General features: G+C 36.1%; 1 protein-coding gene across 3 annotated transcripts in view; it reads left to right on the top strand.

The window, feature by feature from the left end:
- mroh1 (maestro heat-like repeat family member 1) overlaps nt 1-24,983 on the top strand; it is a 33,918-nt gene extending 8,935 nt beyond the window's left edge. For 2 of the 3 annotated variants that reach the window (XM_079470320.1, XM_079470321.1), the window contains exons 11-43: nt 155-268; nt 423-496; nt 1,105-1,227; nt 1,865-1,972; nt 3,613-3,757; nt 4,229-4,272; nt 5,353-5,494; nt 6,021-6,073; nt 6,263-6,370; nt 6,868-6,987; nt 7,303-7,425; nt 8,056-8,202; nt 9,190-9,216; nt 9,909-10,031; nt 10,641-10,720; nt 10,825-10,963; nt 11,248-11,343; nt 11,427-11,531; nt 13,345-13,480; nt 14,113-14,225; nt 14,355-14,507; nt 15,066-15,220; nt 15,736-15,901; nt 16,424-16,629; nt 18,492-18,629; nt 19,085-19,199; nt 19,695-19,841; nt 20,234-20,422; nt 20,563-20,712; nt 21,052-21,186; nt 21,907-22,009; nt 22,491-22,556; nt 22,820-24,983. In XM_079470320.1, coding sequence (XP_079326446.1) covers nt 155-268; nt 423-496; nt 1,105-1,227; nt 1,865-1,972; nt 3,613-3,757; nt 4,229-4,272; nt 5,353-5,494; nt 6,021-6,073; nt 6,263-6,370; nt 6,868-6,987; nt 7,303-7,425; nt 8,056-8,202; nt 9,190-9,216; nt 9,909-10,031; nt 10,641-10,720; nt 10,825-10,963; nt 11,248-11,343; nt 11,427-11,531; nt 13,345-13,480; nt 14,113-14,225; nt 14,355-14,507; nt 15,066-15,220; nt 15,736-15,901; nt 16,424-16,629; nt 18,492-18,629; nt 19,085-19,199; nt 19,695-19,841; nt 20,234-20,422; nt 20,563-20,712; nt 21,052-21,186; nt 21,907-22,009; nt 22,491-22,556; nt 22,820-22,896 — 3,920 coding nt within the window. In that variant the 3' untranslated portion in view covers nt 22,897-24,983. The remainder of the gene's footprint in view (nt 1-154; nt 269-422; nt 497-1,104; nt 1,228-1,864; nt 1,973-3,612; nt 3,758-4,228; nt 4,273-5,352; nt 5,495-6,020; nt 6,074-6,262; nt 6,371-6,867; nt 6,988-7,302; nt 7,426-8,055; nt 8,203-9,189; nt 9,217-9,908; nt 10,032-10,640; nt 10,721-10,824; nt 10,964-11,247; nt 11,344-11,426; nt 11,532-13,344; nt 13,481-14,112; nt 14,226-14,354; nt 14,508-15,065; nt 15,221-15,735; nt 15,902-16,423; nt 16,630-18,491; nt 18,630-19,084; nt 19,200-19,694; nt 19,842-20,233; nt 20,423-20,562; nt 20,713-21,051; nt 21,187-21,906; nt 22,010-22,490; nt 22,557-22,819) is intronic. The other variant, XM_079470322.1, reaches the window with a different exon arrangement.
- Nucleotides 24,984-26,109: the final 1,126 nt, after the last annotated feature.

Consider the following 26,109-nt stretch of genomic DNA (forward strand, 5'->3'; position numbering starts at 1 on the left):
TTAAAACCAGACACCATTGCCTAACGTATACACATACGTCTCAGTGGTTTGTACATTGGCACAGAACACCGTCAAAGTCTATGACAGTAATCGAAGGTGAACCTGATGAATTGTGCTAATTTTCTCTTTTATGTTTGGCTAATTTTGCCCAAAGCAAACACGTTCCCAGACCGTCTGATGGTGTTTGTTCTCCAGAGGCTGGAGAACAGTAATGAGAGGAACAGAATGGGCTCTCTGGCTGTGCTCAGACACCTCATCAACTCATCCAGTGAGTTTTACACCTTTAATCAAGTGCTTTATTGCTTCCTCTGTGAACAGGACACTCTCATCCACTCAGGCTTAGTTATGCACAGATTTCAATGTTTTGCTGACTTGGTCATGTGAAGACCTGAAGGTTTATGGCTGTGCTCCGTCTCTTTAAGCCTCCACTATGGAAACCAAGAAGCTTATGATTCTTTCCAGCCTTCGACAACCTCTGGCTGACCACAGCAATAAGGTACAGTGATATGTTTTCCTGTACTGAGTCCAAGAGTTCAGATGCTTTGTATTCTTTCTAGATTTTATGTAACAATTTTTTTTATTGCATATTATATTATCAGTTTTATAATTTGCGTGAAAAGTTCAATGTGTTACTATTGCTTTAATGGTGAGATGCACTCATGCTGGCATGGACGTCAGCGCAAAGCCCAATGAGCCATGTTATCCATTACCATCTAAGAAAATTCCAGAGATCTTCTAGTGTGGTTCAATTGTACAAATTTATTTTGTTCAAAGTTAATGTCACTTTATTTTATTCCATAACTAAATCATAGTCTATAGTCTTTAAGAAAATCCCTATTTTTATGTGGACTAAAACTTTTAAATGTTTAATTCTGTCATTCTTTCTCATCCTCTTGTCATTTCAAATCTGTGTAGAAGGTTTGAAATGAAAATAGGGTAAGTAAATGATGACAGAATATACATTTTTGAATGAACTATCACTTGAATATGTTGGCATATAAATCTGTCTTCTAGTTTTATGTATGAAATTCATTTGGTGGAGGATACATTTGCAGGTGTTCTGGTGTTAGAAAAGAAAGGTAATGCTTGTTCTTACCTGTTCAGGTGAAGAAGAGAGTGGTTCAGGTGATCAGTGCCATGGCTCATCATGGATATCTTGAGCTGGATGGAGGAGACCTGCTTGTTCGGTTCATTGTCCAGCACTGTGCTCTACCAGACACTTACAATGTATGAACATCTGCAACCAATGCCCATGTTTCATTTTCTCACTGCAAACAAAAAAAAACTTGCATTAAGGGTAGCTGCAGTTATGGGATATTTTAGCGTGGGTGTCAAACGATTAGTTACAATGAATCGCATCCAGAATAAAAGTTTGTGTTTACATAATATTTGTCTGTGTACTGTGCATATTCATTTTGTATACATAAAAACATACACATGCATGCATTTTTTTTATAAACATATAAAAATGAATAAACATATATAATTTAAACTATTGGTAAAGATAAATAAATAATATGTACATTTTCCTTAATATGATTGCATGTAGTATGTGTATGTTTTTATAAATACAAAATCAACAGAACACAGACATTTATTATGTAAACACTAAGTTTTATTCTGGATGTGATTAATTGCGATTAATCGCTTGACCACCTTATATTCACTTCAATAAAATGGCTCAAAAAACCTTTAATGCCCTGTAATATTGAATGAATCATATTAAACTGTACATTAGTATCCACATTAATTGGTTATAATTTAGTTTATCGTCCATATAAACATTTATATCTCAGTCCAGACCTTAGTTTTTAGCTATAGTTAAACTCACATAGTGATAAATTGTGTTTATATGTTTTTATAGCGTGGTCAGAGACCGCCAGATCCAGAGGATGTGACCAACGAGGATCTGCGGAGCATGTGCGACAACACGCTGCATCTTTTCACTACTACAGTGGGCCGGTTGACCGACGTGAGTACACAGAGCAAGTACACACAAGCATACGCCCTCTTCAAACAAGCCAAGTAAAGTTTCCTTCACATTCGAAGTCAGACATTTATTCCGTTTTTTTCCCGAGCTAATGTTATTCCAGAGCAATGGAATTCTTATGGCAGATTTAGGGCAACGTTATGATTGACTGATATTGTATGTCATTTGTCTTTTTCATATTTCAAGAAGTGAACTTGATAAATGTCCAGCTGTCACATAATATCTCAGCTGTCATTTTTGATGCAGTACATAGAGCTTCTACAACATTAAGGAAGCCGATGTTTCATCTCGCACTCGAAAGCAACACCTATTTATTTCATCATTTTTTGTTGCACATGGTTTAGTGGAGTTGGCGGAAACATTTTTACGCGCAATATAAACCTATTTGGCAAGTCAGTCTTTCCAAATATAGACGTTTATGAAGCAACACAAAGTGGAGTTTGAAAAAAAAGACGTCTGTTGAGCTTGATGCTTGTGAAGATCCATACAAGGCAACAAATAACATTCAGTAGCTTTGACTGAATCCGGATGATTTGAAGGGACAAAGTTATTTCATCATTTATTCACTCTCTTGCCATTTTAAACCTATAAACCTTACTTTCTTCTGCAGAACACAGCGAATGTGTTGAAAAACGTTGGTAACCAAACAACATTGAACCCTATTAACTTACATTGTATGAGACATTTCTCAAAATATCTTCTTTTGTGTTGCACAGAAGAAAGAGTCATATACAGGTTTCTAACAGTATGGTTAATACATCTTGATAGATTATTTATTTGTAGGTGAACTGTCCCTTTAAGCACTTTATAGCCACACTTTGTCTATAGGTACTTTTACACAAAAGCACCTGCCAAATCCATAATGAAATTTAGCACATAACCATAAGATCCTATCACAATTCTGCATCCTGGACATGTCACTCAGGCTTATCACAGCTTTGCCACCACTACAAGGTATCTTTACTTTTGAGCAAAATCTGTTATACTGCGAGAGATGGGCTTTAGAGTCACATAACACAATACACCATCTTCACAGCCAAAGTCAGCAGTCCCATCTCTGCCCCACAGCTTGTAAGAGAGAGTATCTAGAGAGACATTAGATCTTTCTTTCCTCTGGGCTTCCCAACATCAACAGCAGCCAGTTGACATGGATCTCTCCTCAAACAGACAGAGGAAGACAATTTATGTGCCGATGAGACAGTCTCCGTTCTCCTCCAAACATTTGAATAATAACCAGGAAAGTGTCAAGAGAGGTTTACATCTAGACAAACTATTTTTATGTGTGGTCTTGTTTTGAATGTTTTGGTGACGTTGGATTATTTGAGTATACAGTGTTTCACATTTTCATTTAGGTGTTTGTATGATGTTGTTCATTTTCATAGGAAATTGCCTGTTGTTCGTCGTTTTGGTTTAAAATGACAGTAGATTGAATTCCAAAATCGTGCACATGTCAAAGATTAAAGAGCTGACTCTCCCTTATATAATCTCAAAAGAAAGTGCTATGAGGTTCAAACACTATACACAACATTTTCTCAATGCTCTCTGATCCTCGCACCTCTTTGATTTGCCGTCTTTACTCTTTGTGCGTTCACAAAGCGCTGAGTTTGTTTTTGTTTGTGTAGGTTCTGTGGCCGATGCTGCTTTGCTATCTCACCCCAAACCAGTATGCCAACGCCACAACCCCCCTTTGCAAGAGTTTAATCCTGCTGGCCAATAAAAAACGAGCAGGACAGGAACCCAGCTTCATCATTGACTTCAACGCACGAGGTGTGGACACACACACACACACACACACACACACACAGAGAGAGGGACGATCATGATGTCATTGACGAGTTCAATCACAGACTCTCCGTCATTGTAGACGAGTGTTTCCATCGTGACCCTTGAATCACGTCGTCTTGTCTCTTCTGCACTGCGGCAAAGCCAGCAGTCGCCATTAGACGTTTTTTCCAGCTTTGGCTCGGAACTCAATTTTACTCGCAGACATTTTGTTTTCATTGCGGGTTGTTTGCTCAGCCAGTATCTGGTTTCACTTAGTCAAATGAAAAGTGGTATTTATCAACTGAATTAAGTTTGCGGGGCAGAGGGTAATTGTTTCTTACGCTGACAATGATTAAATTGAACTCCAGTAGGACAAATAAGTCCCGGGCTCAGTGATTATTTATTGTAAAGCTTTTGGATCATGTGCTGTACTAATGGGTTACCCTGCTCTGCCCTCTCTTTCTCTCTCTGCAGGGTCCAACCTTCCCTCACAGTATATTCTGATGATAAGACTCATGGTAAGAGTTGAATTTAAAGTGATTTGCATTGAATAAAGGAAACTGTAAACATGTTTTTTGTATATATTACTTCACAGTAGTTTAATGCATGATATGGCTAAACATTGAATTGATTCCCAGCTAACAAAGTTCATTTGGAAGTGTCTGTGTTTTCTTATTGACACTGTATACAAATAACCATTTTATAGATTTGGGTTTATTTTTATGTATAACATACAAACAGTACTGTGTAAAATGGCCACCATTAGATTTCAGTAATGGTGTTTTAGTAATGGTTTAATGGCCCTACTTTATGTAATTATTTCGCAGTCTCTTTATTAGATTTCAACCGGAATACAGCAAAACTGTAAAACAACAGCTTTTATTGGATAAACTGGCATAATAAAGAAAACTTTAGGAAAGTCAAAATGCGCTCAGTGCTAAAATCAAACTAAAACTGAGTTTTGCCTCAATAAGCCATTTTGTTCATATTTTTTTTAAAGTTGTGTACATACAGTCAAACCAAAAACGATTAATTCACCAGATATATATATGTAAATTTTTTACTGGTGGATGCAGGTCAGGACACTGTAGTTCATCTATCTAAATCGATCTTTAATAAAGTACACATACATACCCAAACACAAATAATCTTCATACAGTGGATTATCAGTAAAATTGATCAAAATTAAAAATGCTTAAATGTTTTTGCTCTAATTGCTAATGCGATGTTTTTATTCCACATACTGAACACAATTTACCATCGCTTGGTTATTTCTTGCCCTAAATTGGTATTATCTAATTGTTCACCTTAATTTAATGGCTGACAGTTGACGACTTCAGCCTAATACGTTACATACTTTCTATCACAGTTATCTGACATTATCTAGATGCATTTGTTCTGACACAGTTTAACTCTTGAGTTCTTGTCATATTTTGTGACCATCTTCTAAACTGTCGCCCATAAATGGTAAATAGAGACACCATGGCACCATGGTGTTTTGTATCTTAATAAAGAGAACAAAATAATAGATGTCAATAACACAGAGACTTTTGCACATACTGTACATTTTTTTGTAACAGTTGTGGCGTGTTTCTCAGGTTAACGCCGCATTCCCGTTTCGATGTCGTGGGCACGGCGCTCCCTCCCTGAGTCTGCTTAATGCAATCGGTCCTAACATTCACTCTAAAGCCGAAGCGCTGTGGGAAGACCAGATTCCAAAGCTGCTCAATTACCTTGAAGGTCTGTTACGATGTTGCCAACAGTGAATAGTTTCATTTCTATTAATTGCAAAAGATATTTTAAAACAATCTATTCAGTTATATGTTCACGTTCAGATTTATCATTCATCATTCATTCATAAAGAGCCCAAAATAGTCGTTGTCTGAAATGATGAGTGCAATTGTGATAAAGTATAAGGGCTTAAAGTCTTTCCTGCGAGCGTCACTTTAGCAGCTCTTGTTTCTAGTTTAGAAGTTCTTGATATATCTGCCAGGTTGATGTTTCAGATAAGCTCTCTCTGAAACCACAACCACCTTTCTTTGGAGATTTCTCAAGTCTACCAGATGTTTCCAAATTGCAGCCAAAATCATATTCTAGCGTATGAAATCTTGTTTTGTTTTCTAAACTTTTCCAATTTAGTTACATGGTGAAGTTTTAAACAGTTCTATTGGATATCTCATTACCTTTGCTTGCTGTTTTCAAGTGTGTGGTATATCAAATTATCTCTGAATGAGTCTTGTGTACTTTTCCTCCGTTTTCTTACCAGAGTCAACAAAAGAATCATTGGACCAAAAGAATTGGGAGGAGAGTTTACTTCAGGTCAGTATGCATTTGTGTGTCCGCCTGCAGCTTTAATTTGGAAGGAAGACATCACGATTTGGTCAAGTAGTCTTTAAGAATAAAGTTAATGTGAAAAAAAGACATCATTAGAGATTAGGACGAGGCAAGATGTGTTATCAAAGTTGTTAACGGTGATTAACCAGCCGTTGCTTTGTGATTGCGATGAAGCTCCTGTCTAAAACACTGGCAGTCATTGATGAAAGCAGATGGACCAATCAACTCGCCGTGGAGACCACACGATACCTCACGACTTATAACAACTCACTGGAGGAGAAGGTCCGTTTGAGTATCTGATTGTGTCCCTTTATGTTATTATTATTATATTTGCAATATTATCATGTTGTTAGCGTTTATATGAGTGGGTTGGTATTTATAACAGCATTTTTAAAGGTCCAGTGTGTAATTTTTGGGAGAATCTATAAATGCAATGTAGTGTGCACAACAATGTCTTCAGAGGTAGATAAAGACCTTACACAATGAAGCTTACATACACCGCGGGTTGCCTTACAAGGAATTGGCCATGTTGTTTCTACAGTAGCCCTAAATGGACAAACTGCTCCACAGAGTGGTATCGTAAATACGTTATCTACTTCGGCAAAGTGATATCTTAGTCCTGTGTAAGCCACCGTAGTGTTTCGAAAGGGAGGGCCGACCGTTGGTTGCAATTCACAAGCTCACTGCTAGATGACGCTAAATTATATTACTGGACCTTTAAATCTTTGGAGTCGACAGGATGGAGAATCAGATTCAACCTGTGAACATCTTGGGTTTAGAGTTTTTTGTATAGGTGTGTTGGCGTGATACTTCAGCAGTGCTGTAACAAAGAGTTGGTCCGAAAACAGCTACAAGAAATCCTGATCAGCACTCGGCACAATGATGCAGTTGAAAGAACGGTACGTTTGTCTTACGACAAGCTATTAACATGCGTTTTAAATAAACACATAGTTGATTTATTGGTAGCTGTCTTAAAAACTGCTTGACTATATACTATAAGAGTATTTACACCCCTTAAAACTTTTTAACGGATAATGAAAAGTGAAATAAAAGTGTGAAAATAACATGTATTTTTACTTTGATCTTTAATTCAGATTTAATCGTAGACTGGTCTTTTAATGTTGGGTACTGTTTGGAAATGAGAAGCTTCAGCAGTCATTTAAAAGCCTCTAATTGACCATGATGGCAGTAACAGACAGTTATTGGTTTTACAGGGTGTTGCCATGGCAATCGGTCTGTGCGCCAGCAGCCATCTTGAAGGCACTCTTGAAAAACTGGAGGAGTTCGGGAAATCTGATGCTTTCAGGAAAGCTTCAGGAATATTTGGTCTGCTCAAAGTAGGTCGAGTTTGGTTGTGCCAACACAGAGCAGATCCAAAATGTCTATTTTTGCTTTCCTGTAGCTCAACTCATACATTTACAATCCTTTGGCAGATGCTTTTGTCAGGAGCACTTAAAGTGTATTAAAGGGATAGTCGACCCCAAAAGTTGTTCCAAATCTGTATACATTTCTTTGTTCTGATGAACACAGAGAAAGATATTTGGAAATATGCTTGTAACCAAACATTTCTAGGCCACAACTGTCATTGTAGGAAAACTGACACGGGTAGTCAAAAGTGCCCCAGAACGGTTTGCTTTGCTACATTCTTCGAAATATCTTCATTTGTGTTCAACAGATGGTAGTCAATGGTGGCCAAGAACTGTTTGGTTACAAGCATTCTTCCAAATATCTTTTCGAGTTTCGTTCATCAGAACAAAGACATTTATACAGATTTGGAACAACTCGAGGGTGATAACATATGTTATGTTAGTTTAAAAGGATTCAAGTCCATCACATTTTTAAAAGCACTATAGGTTGTTTTAAAAATAAATGTAAGCAAAATAAGTTATTGTGACTCCAGTTGTCAATTTTATATTGTTTTTTGTATTAAATTTGTTTGTACGTGCCTTTTGCTTCTTGTTTTCCAGGATAAAAACGATGTTGATTTGGAGAAAATGAAAAGCACACTGATTTTATGTTATGGATATGTAGCATTACATGCACCAGAAGATCAGCTCCTCACTCGCATTGATTGTGATATTCTCCATAACATCTCCAAGCACTTCAACACAAAGGTAGGCTGTATTCAGCTATACCTTTCTTGACATTGATCAGAAACGTTAAAAGCTATTCAAATGTTTGCCAGTGTTATGTCAGGCAGGGAGATTTGATCAGAGAGGTGGTTCTTTTTGAGGTTGTAAAACTATAGCCATAAAACTTTTCTGGTTAGCCAGGTTTGGGAGAAATCACATGGGGTTGTTTTTATTGAAATAAAATGTATGGAAAAGGAAAACATGTTTAATGGTCTGAAATTTTGCGAATTTGAGACTGGAGACATGTTTTGATATGTCACTACTCAAATAAATAATAGCACTGTTTATTTGGTGGTCTAATGATGGGGGGTATTGACATGTTTATGCCTTTGTAATTCTGTTGTGTTAGGTGTTCTGTTGACTGTTAATTGATCATTTCAGATCGAACACATTAATCATTTCTTTGGTTTGTGATCGAAACCTGGCTGGAAAGTGTACCTTGTGTGAGGATTTTGTTGCTAAATAAGTCCTCTGAATGTCCCTGTACATCGTGGATCAGAAGTCAGCATATTTTTGACAGTTATTTGATCTGCTGGATCCAAGGATCATTAACTTTCTGCATATGCTGATTCATATTTTATATTCATATCAGAATACAATTTTGCTGTTTCAAAGTTATTTCATTCTGCGTCCAAATGTTGTGCTAGGCCTAAAGCAGACTTCTTACATCAGTGTGTTCTGACCATGTACATGTTCCAGTAATCCAATTCTCTGTTCAAACATTATATTTTATAACATTAAATACACATAGCATCTGTGTATCATTTACTCGTAATCTTAAAACTTCTCAGGAAATTGCCAGTAGCGTTTTACTGGCATTTTTGAAAAGTTTGTGTTCCCATGTGATGGGATTTACCAGTACAGACTGTATGTGTGAAAAAAGGCTAATGTTTGTGACTATTGTTTATTAAAATGATAACCTTTTATGTTTGTGAATTAAACTGGGCCATTACTTTTATTGTTGTACAGGTTCTGGGAATTAAAGTAGAGACCAAGGTACCGTGAAGGGAAGCCACCATAAGGACCTTCTCTGACTTTTAAACTTTACCTCACTTCTTTCTCTTGCATTCCGAACCTTTATTGTATAATCCTTTGAGCTTCTCAGAAAACCATATAAAACGTATTTATCTCTGTGATAATGAGACTTTATCATAATACTGCTCTTAGTAAGTTTATGTACTTTGTGTACAACTGTGTATATGTGCAGAGCAATTTTATATTACACGGGTATGTAGGACAATGAGCTTATTTGGTTCACTTTTAAAGACAGATAAAGTTGAATGGCTTCTGAGAAGGCTAAAGAGTGCTCACTAACCTGATCAGTTTTGTCTTACTAAAGCGGCACAATCTAAGTCTTATATTCTTGGTTTCCTGGCTTTTCTGGATTTTAGGTGGCTTGAATCATCAATTCTGATTTACTGATTTACAGTGACGTGCTTGTGGGTTGTGATTTTATAATCTCTTAAAGCACAATGTTTATGATACTGTGTGAATGTTAAGATGTTTAACACACCGATGATTTTGTAATAAGCGTGTTGGGTAGGAGTGCAAATCCTGGTCAGATTGTAATGCTGACCGAGGTAGGTTTGCTTATACTGGGGTTGCCGAGTTTGATTTGCTTGTGGTGTATGACATTCGCACCACAGTTTAATTTTGTGTTAAATGTTTGTTCTGTTGGCACTTTATAGGATCTGACTATGAAGCTCAGTCTCATTCACAGCGTTGGACTCATTGCCAAAGCCATAAACACTTCTGTCCGAAGACAGGGCTTCCGGTTCTCCCGCAAACAGGAGCTGATGGGTGTTATGATGGTAGGTAGTTTAATTTTATACTTTATATTGCTCTTTCCTGTAGTTTAATAGTTAGTAGTTTTTGAAGCCTACATGCAGGTGGCTTTATCCAAATAAATAATAAATAATCATGTAATGCTTGAGTCAAATAAGATGTACGCGAGCTGAATTTCATGTCTTTCTTTTGGAAAGCATATGCGGTAAATGTGTTTTTAACAGGGTTAAAACCTGTGATTATAAATGCAAATAAATGTGATGTAATATGAAGAAGAAATGAATTCTTGGTCGCGGATGAATTAAACTAATGTGTGACGTTGGTCATGTTGTACTAAAGGTCAGATTTCTTTGCTTCATTGAAGCGCATAAAATGTTCTGTGAAACATTTTCACGTCGTGCTGGGATAACATGGATCATCAGGTTTTGGAGAAACCTGTATAAAATTCGAGTCAAAGGAAAAAAAGACAACATAGACATTTTTTATTACAAGGAACATTATGCAAAGCAGTTTTCGCTGCTGATCTTATGAGACTTATGGACCAAGCTGTTCCATCAAGACTTGTGAATACATAGAAAACATTGAATCACATCTTCCATAAATATCTAACATTTCCGTCTCGTGTTTTACTGCAGGATTTCATCAAAGCCGAACCACCAGATGTCATGCGGACTCCTGTTCGCTATCTAGTTTTGACGACATGTGCCAACCTCATGTATCCATTTCACAATAACACTTGCATGAAAATGTATCAGGTTTGTTATTTAGGGAAGTGATTCAACAGAACAGTCTCTTGAACAAACTTAACCAAACCATCAGAAATTTAGACCCTCCTTTAACAGAAAATGAAAACTTTGACTTGTTGAAAACGTGTTTGAACGGTGTTTATGGGCTTCCTACTGCAGACACACCAGATAAAGCTAAAGATGAAGAAGCCCTGGATCCACAACAGAAAGAGGTCAGTAAAAATGTGTGTTCACATCCATGCAGATGTCTTTTAAGATGGAGTGTCATTTCATTTCTGTACCACTAGTTACTGTGTTGGGTTAGTCGAGAATGTTTTTATCGAGGCACACTGTTAACACTTTGCAGAAAAATCCATTTCAAAATCGATTTTGTATAGTTTCTTCTGCATGTTAACCTGTTACACACTTCAGCTTTAAGTAATGTTTAAGTGACATTTTTTATAAAGACTCAAAATATCTCAAACATTTATGTTGTGAGACATTCTGTTTCTCTCAGGTCTTGTATACAGACACCTTTAACGCTCTTCATGAATTGCTGAGAAATGTGTTACATAGAGATATGAGTCCCGATGGTCTTCAGTCTGTGTTCAAGGTAAACAAGAAGCTTTGATGTTACTAGTCTTTAAGAGTCTATTTATCTGAAATCTGTTCATTCAGTGATTTTACATCTTCAAGCACGTAGAGAGCTGGTTGAGCTCAGGGCAGGACCATGAGCGGGAGAGGGCAGTAAAGACCACCGCGGACTTACTCAAGTTTTACTTGGACAATCTCAATGTGAAGGTAAAGAACCTTGTTTTTACACTTAAGTTATTTATACATAGCGATTTATTAATAAGGACATAATCTTATTATTATTATTAATAAGAATATAATTGTATCTGTAATCTGTAAAGTTTCAGACACCAAAATACTGGAAGAACTGGCGTAACATCAGTTTTGGCAATCAAAGGAAATGTTTTTTCAACACCGTACATCTATAGTAAAACAAGATCAATGGTGTATGTCTAATTTACAGTAACTGTGTCATGAATCGTATCAAAATGTGTTGAGAGCCCTAAATATAAATATATGAGAGTTTGGTTCCTAAATGAGATAACTTTTAAAAAAAGCATTCAAATGTATATAAATCAAACTGCAGTTAGTTAGTTTTGGTTTAAACCACGATAACAAAAAATACAGCTACATAACATGATAACATAATAAAAAAAACATGATTTTAGATTTTTGTTTTTATCTGAGTTATCTCATTTCGGAACCAAACTCTACATGGGCTATCAACGTTAACGCGTTAACACGTGCAATTCTTTTTTTTTTAGATTAAATGGATAAACTATTTCATGCAATTAACGCAGCATCCGTTTATTTAGTCATCCTTTTTCTAGCGTGACATTATATAATCACGCTCTTATTCATGTAAAGGCCTTTAAACCATTTAAGTGCGATTTGAAACAGTTGCTTTGATGTGTTTCGTATAGAAAGACAGCTTATAGCTCTGGGACGCGGCACAATGCGACAGCGGTCCCGTCTGGTGTATGCGGTCACAGGCTAAAGGCTTCGTCATTGAATCTCTGTCAGACAGTGCATCAGTATAAAGTTCTCTATGATGCTTGAATGAACAAATCCACACAAGATTGTGTCAGAAAGCCCGTTTTTAGAAAGCACAGATTTCAGCGTGTTAAATCAAACCCTAAATGAATGCAAAGAGTTTTGAAAATGGGAAAGTGGCTTAGCTCTGCGTAGAGCGGCAACTCTTAAAGGGGACGCATTCTTAAACCTGCTGCTTTGACCTGCTGTCATTAATGTTAATCGAAGTACAAAAGAAAAGAGGAAATCAATGTGTTTTGTAGCTTTAATTCTGTATTTAATTTAGAATTTAGCATTAACTACTGTGAAGTGTTTGAGAACTTAATTCAATTTCTGTATATTTCCTACCAGTTAGACATGAGAACTTAAATGTTAAATGGCTATAATTAATGTTAAAATAAAGAAAATAATATTTAATGGAGACGCCAGTTGCAGTACTAATATCAGTATGAGGCCTTTCATTCATAAAAAAAGGAATCTGAAAGAAATCTGTTGTTTCTACATTAATTTGGAGATTAAATGTGAAATTATTAGAACGTAAAAGTATGTTTAAAAACATTAATATTATGTGTTATTAATCATGATTATTCACAGAAAGAATGTGTGGTTAATCAGATTAATTTTGGAATCGATTGACAGCATTAATGCATTTGATACAATAATGTAAAAATCGCATGGCCTTCAAATAAAAGCCGTCTGATGTAATCTAGTCCCAGTAATAGTCTTTGAATGGCTCTGTTAAGGACTTTGACAAATCTCTCGCTTTCTTTTATGTCCTCTGGGTGTTTGATAACTGTGGATACAAACATTTACTTTAAACACCTATTAGTTTGATTCTGCCCAAGCTGAAACATTAAGTGGGATCATTTGTTTTCGTTTTCCTAAAAACTTCTTTGGTTCCTTCAGGCATTGACTAATGAGAAGTGTGCTTGAAAAAGAATGTGGGTAAAATCTCATTAGACCTCATTCTCACTGTTGATTTTCTCTCACACTCCCTCTCTGTGACTAGAATTTAGTCACGTTCCATAATTTGGGCGCTCTTTTGGGACGTTTGGCCCCAAGGTGCACAGACCCAAATCCTGAAGTGCGGCGGGCAGCCATAGACTGTGTCTATAGTCTACTGTACATTGAGCTGCGTTATGAAGGTACTGTCCTGTCAAAGTACAAGCATTTTAATCAGTCCCAGTTGGCTTTTGTTGTTTTTTAAACAGTCTATACATTCCAAATTGAAAAGTGTGTGCACATGATTTCTTTACTGTGAGGCTCTACTACAGAAAGTTGCAGATTAACAGTGTTGTTATGTACAAATGTAGAGATGCACCAAAACTAAATGAAGAGTTTAAACTGTTCCTTTTTTCAAAAATTTTTTTTTTATTGTGCATTCCAAATAATAATAATCAAACTGCAGTTGGTTTGTTTTGATTTATCCATAATAACTCAATAAATACAGCTAACTAACACAATAAAACACAATAGAAACAGGATTACATAATAAAAAACATGATTTTTGAAAAAATGAGTTTTTTTCTCCACCGATATCAATAGCCGATTATTCAGAGTGACATTTGCCGATACCGATACTAAAGATTTAATTAATATTTTATAACATTCCGAATGTTATTAATTCATATAACGACTTATAATTTTGAAAATCAAACTGGTGATGCTTAGACTTTTTCCGATAAAATTGCTGCAACCAATTATATGCCGATATATCGGTGCATTTGTACATAAATGCAATGATTAGCTGCTGTATCTTTTGCTCCGCTTCTAACAGGCTTCTCATTGGACTACAAGGACGATTCAGTCGAGAACTTGTTAGATATGCGTGAGAAACTAAACAATCCCGACCATTCAGTCTTGTACAAAACATGCTCTGAGCTGACCAAGGTAAAATGTACTGCAGTAATGTTCTCCTAAGGCCTGAATGCAACATACTAAAATAAACTAAAAGATCATAAAACATTAAATGGAACGTTATACAGAGCCTACATGTCTCTCGTGTATCTCACGTCTTAGATTATCAGTAAGCGTCTGCCCCAGCCGCAGTTGAGCACCCTGCTGTTCATGTTGTTCGATGGTTTGGTGGATTCTCAGTCGAACTGCTCCAGAGCGTCCAGCGTGATCCTCAACACCCTGCTGAAGAACAGAGGTGCTGGACTGCAGGATCTGGTACTTTACACCTTTATCAGGTTATGGGAAATAAAAACGATTGCAGCATCAACAGATGTTGTTAGATGAAGATGATTTACATGCACCAATAAAATGGGGATGATGATTAAAGGGATACTTTTACATTTAGTCAACTTCAAGTTGTTCCAAATCTGTATAAAATTAAAGATATTTGGAATAATGCTTGTAACCAAACAGATTTCGACCCCCATTGACTACTATAGTAGGAAAAATTACATTTTTCCCAGAACTGTCCTACCTTCTTCGAAATGTCTTCTTTTGTGTACTACACAAAAAAACTTATAAAGTAATAATGGGAGTCAATGGGGGTCAAGATCTGTTTGGTTAAAATTTTTCTCTCTGTTCATCAGAACAAAGAAATGTAAACATATTTGGAACAATTCAAAGGTGAGTAAATGATAGACAGAATACAATTTTTTGGATGAAGTATCCCTTTAATAAGTCCTATGTTCTTTTTTTAGATTTAATAGAAGCATCTGCAAAATATATAAATACAGTTATTTGTCTTTTTTTCTAAATTCTATGCTTTTTTGTCAGGTGCCAGAGATGCTAGAGGTGTTACACAATCGGCTTCAGGTGATCACTGAAGAGCAGGTGAAGGTGGCCGTCGGTCAGTCTATCCTCATCCTCGCCACACAGCATCTGCAAACTCTTATAAACACGCTTGTCGCCTACCCGCTGCCTTACGACAGGTGATTATGCATGAAACTCGTGCTTTCTCTTACACTTCATTATGACATGTTTATTTGGTAACACTTTACATTAAGGTATCCTTTGTAAAGCATTTATAAATGTGGACATTAATGACAAATAAGTCATTTACAAATGCATTATGAAGCAGTTATAACCGCATGGATAAAAAGAGGGATTCTAACGAAATACCTGCCAAATAGTGAGACGGGTTTAACTCACATGTTATAAATGCTTAATAAATGTATTTAAGAGAATTGTTATCTTGATGTTGTTTGCAATAAAGGCAGACTGGACACTGCAGGGTGTTATGTTGTTTTTCTTATACCTGCTCACAATTTGGCAGGTATTTCATTAGAATCCCCTTTTTTTCATGCAGTTATAACTGCTTTATAATGCATTTGTAAATTACTTGTTAATCATTAATGAACACATTTATAAATGCTTCATAAAGGGTACGTTAATGTAAAGAGTTAATGTTTTTTATTTATATTCATGTGTGTGTGTTTTTGTCCAGTTGGTGTTGTGAGATGTGGTTGGCTCTTGGAGCAGACAGCACTTTGGCGCTGCAAGTTATGGAGATGATTGTTGAGAAGCTGAACGTCATGGTACCCTACGTGGACAAGAAGGAATCCATGCTAAGGCCCGGCTTGACCAAAGTTGCCACAAGTCACCCGCTGGCTGTGAGTCTAAATGTTGTATTAGTCGCGGTTCAATTAAATGCATCCTTACTTGTTTTAATGCACTGGGTTTAGAGAATCGTATCATTATGCTGTCAAAATTACAAGAGGAAATAGAACACGATTGATGTTTATGTTATACAGCGACGTGTTTATTATTCAGGGCCAATGAGATTTCACTATAGGCAAGACTCCCTGTCACGATGCACCAAAAATAGAAAGAAAGTGTATGCCACGATATCTTGACACTGTTGAGAGTCACACTGGTAAGAACAAAAGCTCATTAGCATGTTGGAGATGTGATTTATCACCGCGGATGCTTTATCGCGTCATGTCCTAAATTAACAGTCACCAGGATCCAACGACAAATAAAACTTGTCAGTTAAAATTAAATTGATATTTATTTCAACATTGTTTTTAGGAATTGGCACATTATTTCAATAACACTGTAAGAATTTTGGTATATTAGTTTGCAATTCTGTATTTTACACACTTGTTTTTTATTTGTATGTATTCTGATAACAGATGACATGCGCTCTGCGTGAGATGATGCTGAATGGTCAGTCAGCAGACGCAGTGGCCGCATTCTTCCCAAAGCTCTTCAGCGCTCTGCTGGTGCGTTTGGCATCCAGCGTGGGAGTTCAGCTGCCCAAAGACCTCAACAGCAACAGCATCATCTCCGACCGCAAAACCACTAGCAAAAACCACATGGCCAACTTTGATGTCTGCGGGTGAGTGCCAGTGTAATGTAGGGGTGAACGGTTTGACCTAAAATCAAACTCTCGATTAATTGAACATTTTCTCTCGATTACAATTATTGAACGATTCTTTGTTTATTTTTTTATTTTTTATTACTGTAGTTCAATGACGTAGTTCACTGACATGGTTTGCACTGTAAATATATATTTTTAATTAAACATTTCTTATCTCATATTATTTTAGAATTATCAAAGGAAATACAAACTTTATTTGTCTTCATTGAACATTGTAATATTTTTTGGAAACATTGCCTTTGATGCATCTGAAGACAGGAGAACGATACAACACAAATCCGCAATCATCCGTCTGCATGTGTCGTGGGAAATGAGGTGTCCTAAGAGCTGTCACATGAAAGAAACAGACGGAGTTGAACTGAGTCTTTATAGTTGAGCTTTAAAACTCACCAATCTTTAGACATACGTTTCATGTTTGTGTCATAAGTATTTACAGAGTTTTGGATCAGTTTAGGGACGCGTTTCAGAAATATGGGAGCGGATTGGAGACTGCTGATAACGCATCCTGTTAATTTTCTTTATTTTACAAAAGCACAATGTGTACGCACTTAAAAGTAGACAAATTACAGTTTCTAATACTGTTTTACATATATGTGTATGCCCAAAAATAATGCAGTTTTATAAGTCTCTTTTTCTCTGATAAGAAAAAAGTGAGGTTGCGGCATCCGTCGACATGGCCGTTAAAGGGAAAGTCATCTAAATAACCTTTAATAACTATAATAACTACTTTTCGATGAATCGCCCAGCCCTAGTGTAATGTCATAATGATTCAAATTGCAAATCTGTCACATTATCTTTGTTAAGGTTCCACTGCATTCCATAATTTTATGACTTAAAACTCATCTTTAAACATTAAAATAGCACATTATGATAATTTTTTCTTTATGCCTTAAAATGTAACTCTATATTCCCTTGCTTCATTTAGTATACGCAGATTCATGAATATTCAAATTAGGACCGCCTCCATTCAATCTCATGAGCTCAGACCAATGGTTATAGGTACATAGATGCCTCATTCGAGGTGTAAGATGCATGTGCTCGTCTTGCAGAAGCAGAGCTGAAACAGCAGCGATCTTTTTAGTGCCGAGTCTATGCGCTATCCTTTTCTATCAATGGCTTAAATCTGTTAAAGTGATTGGTTACAGAGTTAAATATAAATTATTTGTGAAGTAAAGACAAAAAGAGTGGAAGCTGAATCAGCCGAAAAGTATATTCAAGCATCATTTTTCTTTTTTTACCTGGAAATAATTTTCAGGTGCATTTTATTCTTGATTAAAGCCCATTGTTTCTAACCATTTAACAAAACCGTGTTGTCTGTTCACGTTGAATACGAAAGTAGCTGTAAATAATGCATGAGGTCTGCTAGAACACCTTTGAAATAATTGACCAGACACGTTTTAGATTACAGATTTCTGCTGTCTGTGCGTTGCAAGGTCACACATGTCACACAAGTTTAGTTAATGTTGTATTTTCAGTCATTTTAATACGAATTCAAAGTCATCCTTAAGTCCTCCTGGTTGAGAAAGATTGATAATAAATATGTCAGTTTTATTATCCATCATCTGTGGCGTTCTCTTTTGCATCACATTTTTAGGTTTTTACGTTTTTGACACTTTCAATGACATTTCGCCATTAGCCCTGGTTACTCGCTCTCTCTGCACTCTGATAATATATCTGCTGCCCACAAAGAGGGTCTCAAATTCATCTATTTTGGTTTGGATTCTGAATTAGAAGATAACTGCACATGTAGACAGGAAGACAGCTCGGTTTTTGGAACAGAGCTAATAAGACATCTGTGTTTTCTTCTCCGTGGCGTTCAGAGTGGCGGTAGAGGCCCTGCGGATCCTGTTGGCTCGAGCTCAGCTGGACGCTGTCATGAAACCATTAGATCAGGAGGGAGCCTGGGACAAAATGAAGGACCCGCAGCAGCACACGACAGGTGTCACGCTGCTCTCCAGGTACACGCACCTGTCCACACATAACTCCACTCAGACAAACCAAACATCTTTCATTATGTTAGTATTCACGGCTATGATGGGAGACGGAGGAAAGCGTTCCTTGTGACAGGAGATGGGGTTGACAGTAGAATTGTCCTTGAAGAGACATGAAGTGTGTAATGACAATATGTTGAGAGTAGAGGTGAAACTTAACTAAGGGGGTTCTCCAATTATTCTGCCAATAGTTTTGAAAATGTATGAAAACTTTCCACTCCATAATGCAACATTTGCAGGGATGAATGACCATATGAAAGATTTTAAACATATACAACAAAAAAAATTATGTTGTTTGTGGAAACTATCAAGCTAGGAAACTTAATGGAGCGATTTATTATATGCACAGCTTTTAAAATTGCTCCTTCACAATGCTACATAAAGTGCATGTTTTGAGGGTTCTTGTTTATTCTTTGTATCAGAGCAATGGCAAAGCATGCTGGTCCACGACTTCCTGCCATTGTGGAGAGTCTCTGTCCTTCTCTCAGTAATATCTATGAGTGCCAGAGGATAACAGTCACAGCTTTCTTCTCTGAGGTAGGACACAAGTCTTACAAAAGCGTTTTCACAGCTTGTAGCCCTCTTTTCTTTCTTTCTTTCTTTCTTTCTTTCTTTCTTTCTTTCTTTCTTTCTTTCTTTCTTTCTTTCTTTCTTTCTTTCTTTCTTTCTTTCTTTCTCTTTTATTTGTTTGCTTTATTTTCAACATGGACTTAAAAAATCAGAGATGGTTTTAGGCTTTAGTGTTGTGGATGGCAGAAGATGTGAAAAGTTATGGTTTGAAACATTGACATTTTGTGTACTTGGGTGAGGATTGTTGAGCTGACAAAACAAAATTCATGCCTTTGCACAGATGATCCATTTTGTTGACATGTTCAGCTTTTTTTTTATCAAAATAATTTTTGTGTCTACTAAAAATAAAGTAAAAGCAAGCAACAATTACAAAGATAGATTTTTTGAGAAATGGCAACATTTATTGCAATATACAAAAAGAAATACTGTTACACATCATTGTGACATGTTGATTTCTCTCAGCTGTTGAATCACCACGTTGCGACTGAACTGATGATCTTGGACATGTTAATGAACAACATGATGGAAAGAATAACTGACCCTTGCAGTACTGTCCGTATGCTGGCGGTCCGAGGCCTGGGGAACATCGCTGTGGGTTCACCTGAGAAGGTACAGACATTCTTGCTTGACAAAATCAAAATCAAACATTTCTCTATAAAGTGATGATTGTTTATTCCTTGCGTCTTGGTTTTCTGGTTGATACATTTCTTGCCATATGCAACAGGTTTTCTGACGCACTGAATCATTGCACCCTGACATCCATTCTCAGATGTTACCTAGCAACTGCTGCTTAAAAGTTTGCCAATGTTGATTGCCAAAAGGAGATACTCAAAGACTTGCTAATTCTCTTATTCTGCTCGGTTATTATTCTGTTCTCCATATTTGTATGCCTCCTCTCTACAGGCAAATGAAGATGCACGTCATTCCTTACAAAAGCAGTCATTTATGTAATTATACGTTGTTATGCAGTGATCTCTCTGCTTTTGTTTATTCTTGGTCAGGTGAATAAATACGCCAAGGAGCTTTTAGCAGCCATGAGTTCAGGTATGGAGGAGAATGACGATCCAGGAAAACAAATCACACTGGAGGCCATGTCAGGCATGTCCAAGATACTGCTTTACCTGGACAGGAAGAATGTCCACCTGCTTGTGGTTTACATCTTCATGAAAATCAAACCATTTTTGGAGAATGTGAGTGTGAAGACGCAGAATTATGAAGGTGTTATAGTTACGCTATTATGTTTGGTTACTGATTCAACTTTTTTCTATTATTATTATTGTTGTTGATGTTTTGTCATGTGACTTTTGTGTGCTTATCTGTGTTCTGTCAGGAGAACGATGAGATCCGATGTGCTTCCATCATGCTCCTGGGGAACCTGTCGAAGTTCGGCATGGGTGAGCCTGTCTTTAAGGACCAGATCCACAATGTTCTGGTCGGCCTGCTGCTGCACCTCAGTGATCCAAACCCTCAAGTGGTGAAGGTTAGTCTTTATTCTACACACTCTTACAGAGATTGCTTGTGTGTTACTTAGTCCCATTTTCATTTTGAACCCTGGCTGTAAATATAAAAGAAAATGAACCAACATTCTATAAACTGCTGCTAAATTTAGTTGCAAAAGTGATGCAAAAAGCATATCATTCTTACAGGTCTCTTGTTTTGTTTGTTTTTAATAATCCTCTCATTTTGTTATTGTGTTCCCATTACATTCCTATCTAATCTTGTGCAATATGAGAATATTTACTGCTGAAATAAGAAAGATAAAGTGTGCTTGTTTTTGCGTGTGTGTGTATGCGTGTGCGCGTCTCTCTTTTTCCCTCAGGCCTGTAAGTATTCCATGCGCGTGTGCGCTCCGGTCGTGGGTTCAGAACAGATCTCCACCATGTTCCTGAATCATCTCCATGAGGACAAGGGTCTGCATTATGGAGAGTTCATCAATGACCTTACCAAATACCTGGTACGGCAAGAGTCAAAGCTTTATTATAACAACTGCACAGTGCATTCTAATCATTCAGTACAACTCTGCATGCTTATTAGTTCATCATATACCATTATTATAAGAGTTTTTAATTTTATTCATGTGTGACATAAAAATTCTCAGACAATCTATTTGTTACGAATATATTGAACCATCTGTTTATGTTTTACTAAACCCTTGTTGATAGAGTCAAAGCATCAGGAAAATGTCGGTCTATGAACACATTTTCTATTTTTAAAAAGAGATATGAACATGCGTTATTGGATGTGTCAAAGAAGGACACAGTTTTTGGGAGACGTCAAACTTTGAAGGATTTCTATATTAAAATGCACAAACCTGAAGCAATAATATCCAACAAATGAAGAAGGGATGCCTCCTTGTAGAACATTTTATTTAGTCAGTTTATGAGGAATACGTACCGTTATGGAGATGACAATCCTGAAAATGGCACTTACCGGACTATGAAAAAACATGCACTAAAAATAAAACAAATGCTTTAAATACTCGAAGAGAGACCTCACATGGATATTTAAACCACCAAATGTTGATATCTGTGCTGTTAGCATAGTAAAAACCATTGGTAAAACCTTAATTTCTTCAGGATAAGGTTGACATTTTCATGGGATTCCCCAGGGATTGTTTTCTTTTACTGTCTTCGAATGGAATGAAGTATTAAGTATAATATGTGTTTTTCTAAAGATCCAGGATTTTCCGGGCATGCTGAACTTCTACCACATCTCAGTGATTCAGTTCTTCAAGAGTAACTGGTCAGAGATCAGAGCAAGTGCTGCCATGTTCATTGGTAATATGTTTTCTTAGTTTGATGTTATTGTAATTTTTTGTTTATATTAATAATAGGGCTGTCAACTCAATTAATCACGAATAATTGATTCCAAAATAAATATTTGCGTATTTCCATGTTTATAGCAATGCACACACATACATATGTGTATATATAACAAATATTTTCATAAATAGATATACATTTTTATTTAAATATATTGAAATATTATATGATGTATAAATATAAATTACACATATTTCCTAAATGTAAATGCGTATGTTTGTGTATTTATATATATATATATATATATATATAAATATACACAACACACAGATAAACACAAAAAAATTTGACAGCCGTAATTAATAATAAGAAAATTGGTTACTAAATTCTTTAGATAGTTATTACTGCATGCATGCCAAAATCCTTTATAATACAAGCTCTGTTGATTTGCTATTTAACTGGTAGCATGTTTTATCATTGTTTTGTGAATTTTTAGGGTTTTTGCTTGGTAACCTTCCGGAGGAGCACTTCTCACACATGAATATGGATTCGGTGACGAAAGGTGGGTACAGTGAAATCTGCAGCGTAGGGGTCTCAGAAGGGACAAAAGATATTTGTTATTGTCTAAAAATGGCTGTTTTTAAGTAGCTTTGTTCTAAAATTATAATAGAGATTTTTTTTCTGGTGAGATGTAATTGGTAGTCTGTATTTTTTATTTTATCACAAGATGCTCTTGTTTGCAGTCACCTAACTTCTACTTAACAAAGCAGTCAGTTTTATTTGATTCATGGACAAACAAAGAATGTCTCTGTGTCTCTTTCTCAGGTCTGGTAATGTTACTGAAGGATCCAGACCCCCTGGTACGAGTTAAAGCCGCTGAGGCCATGGGTCATTTCCACTGATGTCATTTCCGTTCTACAATGATTAGTCTATGAATTTTAATGTTGTAGCCTTTGAATATGGAGATACACTTGAGTTATTGTTCTATTATAAACCTTTAAAGGTTTTTATTGTCGACCAAAGACTGTGCATTAGTTCTGTAAGAATTCTGTAAGAAAAGAGAAGAATAAACGGGAGAATACACATATTGAATTTATAGCACTTTTAAGTTATGTCAGATATGCGGTGTGTGATTTGTGTGTTGGTTTATTTTACGCATTTAAATGCGTTGTAGTACACTACATAACAAAACATATCGAAAGATTTTGGTATGTCAGATAAACCTTAAAATCTTTTAGCAATTTTCTGCATTGATTTTGGGGGAAAATGTGGATTTGAAGATGGTAAAATGTGTTAAATTAATCTTGCTAGAATCATAATTCGGTTATTTAGCCAATAGTTTTGAAACAAGCACACTTGGGTGTTGTTTTTTTGCGGTGACCACATGTCAATGAAGTACAAACCTGGCAGCGTTTCAAATAAAAATGAGATTTACAGAATAGTCTGGTACATACAGTAAATACTTGATATTGTTGATATTATATGCTTGCTTTGCTATTCCTGTAGCGTGCACATCAACACTTCGATTCATTTAAAATGCGTGGTATGAATCAATATACTTTAAACTAAAATCGACACTGTTAGGTTTACATACTCAGAGTAGATCTTAAAGGTTTAGATTTTAATCCTATGAAGATGCTTTAAGGAGACAGTTGAGTCATATTGACCATCATAAACTTTAAGCAATAAATCAGCCTAATAGGGAAGTGTATTAGCATAAGCCCTATATCACCTACTGCAGCTGAAACCGTGTCTTGTCCCTGTTGTCTATGATCAAAAATGAGATTTATAAAAGTAGTAGTGCTCTTTGCTGATGCAATATTCGATTATATTTCATGCACTACAGCTGACAGTGAATGAAAGCGTGCTCCCTTATGGTCCTAGATGAAGATTATAAATCAAATAGTGCCAAAAAAAGATCTGTATGTTGATAAACAATACAATAACGGTACTGATCATGCATCTACATTCGGTACAGACTATCTTTGTCTATGTTCCATAAGAAATATAACTTTTTTTCCCTATATACAATCTTTTCCAATTCTCTTTTTGAATTAAGTTTATTTTTCTTACAAGTATTTTTCTTGTTTACAGATAGCCTTCTTTTTTTTTGTTCATAACTAACACATATTTGTTTTTCAGAAAACAAGTCTAAATTTCTTATATGCTTCTGTACTTGCTATTTGTACTGAAAACATAATTCATTTTTTGTAGTGCTCTACATTAAATGTATTGTCCAGTTCATCTGTTTAAATAGCCATTATTATAGTTTATAGTTTCTTATAGCTATATATAAATCATAACATGAATCTTGGCATTGATGGATAATTTAACAAATTGTTTGTATGTTGGTGTGATTTTCAACCCCATAATGGCCGACCATAGTTTGTTCCATTTTGTACTGATCAATGTCTACAACAGTGTGGGATAAAAAAATATTAAATGTAAATATGTAGTATTATATATATGTAAAAATGGTCTGTTTTGTGCAAGATTAAGAATTTATTTTGCCACAATGAGGAAGAAGCTTTGGTTGCAGAGATAAGAGAAACACTCTAAAAAAATTCTCAGGATGTTTAAAAAGTATCAAGCACAAGTCAATTGGAAAGCACTTGCTGTAGACGTAGACCTTTGATGTAATGGAAATGCTTTATCCAGAGTTTAGCAATTAGAGGTGGTTATTCCATTCATTCAGAAACCCTGAGCTGTAATGACATTGGAATTCATTTCTGGCGAACATTCGGAGTGACTGATAGATTGTTTTTCCATCTTGGATGAATTTCTGAGCAACCAAGCTGCCGCAGCAGGTTTCACAGGTCTGCTGTCGAGCATGCTGTTACATTTACATCTTCCCATTGGTTTGTTGATTTGTTGATCTTTTAATATGTCTGTTGTTTGCTTTTGTTTTCTATCATGCAATAGTGCTGATGTTTGGATAATGGAGTTGAGAATATGTACGACTGAATCATTAAAGTTATTATAAAATGACAAATGGAACCGTCGATTTAATCGGAAATAATGCTGGAAAAAATATATTTGGCCACTAATGAGCAATTGCAAATCATGCTATGCGCTTCTCTCACATCCAGTTTGTTGTTGGATTGCTTTTATTTGTGATAAAACTGTGAACTCTAAATAGACAGTAATTCTAAGACATCAAACCTAACCAATTGTTCATACTTTGTAGCATCCATCCTTAAATTCATATGATTGCTTTTTTGGGTTTTGAAGTTTTTTTTCACGTTTGTTTTAAACCAAGCAAAAAACGTGTAAGAGGTCTACGGTAAATGTCAATGACTATGAAGATAATCTAATAAGCATTCAATGAAACATTCCAATCAGATAAGATTAAATCACCTTTGATTTGAAATATGCTGTGTTATCACCTTTACTCCTGTGTTCCCCTCAGTGATGCTGTAAATTGCAGGACTGAATGATAAGCACCATAGTTCTCAAGCTATTAAATCCAAGCCAATCGTCCCTTTTTTAACATCTTCGTGCATGTCAATACCATCTCTTCTCCTGTGGGTTTATTTAAGACTCAATGTGGTTTTCCAGAGAATGGCCAATGAGGTCATATGGAGATTTGGGTAATCTGTTGACCCTCTTTACATAATGACATTGAAGATAAAGCAATCACTGCATTAATGCAGCTGTGAAGATTTGATGTGAAGCTGTGTGTGTGTGTGTGTGTGTGTGTGTGTGTGTGTGTGTGTGTGTGTGTGTATGTATGCAGCGAGGAGACGAATCTGTGGTTACGCTTCGAATTTATAAGCTTGACGTTTGGTCATCATGGAAATGCGATTACATAACTGCATTTGCAATGTGTGCTGTGTGAGATATGAAGGAATCATCTCTCCAAACCCGCCATTCACACACAAACGTTAGTTGAGTTCAACAGGTTTGAACTGAGAAAGATAATGCAAATTGTAATGGTTTCCATTCCAAACACCTTATGAACCATTGGCTGTTTATCATTAAAAGCATTACAAAGTTCCTTTATGAAGGGTTGGTTCTTAGTCCAGTATGATGATGTTCTGTTGGTCCCCATCCACCAGATAACATTCTAGCAATATACCCAAACACATTACCAGTTGTGACCATTTAGGTTCAGT

Source organism: Barbatula barbatula, assembly GCF_947034865.1.
Source record: "Barbatula barbatula genome assembly, chromosome: 12".
Taxonomy (NCBI): domain Eukaryota; kingdom Metazoa; phylum Chordata; class Actinopteri; order Cypriniformes; family Nemacheilidae; genus Barbatula; species Barbatula barbatula.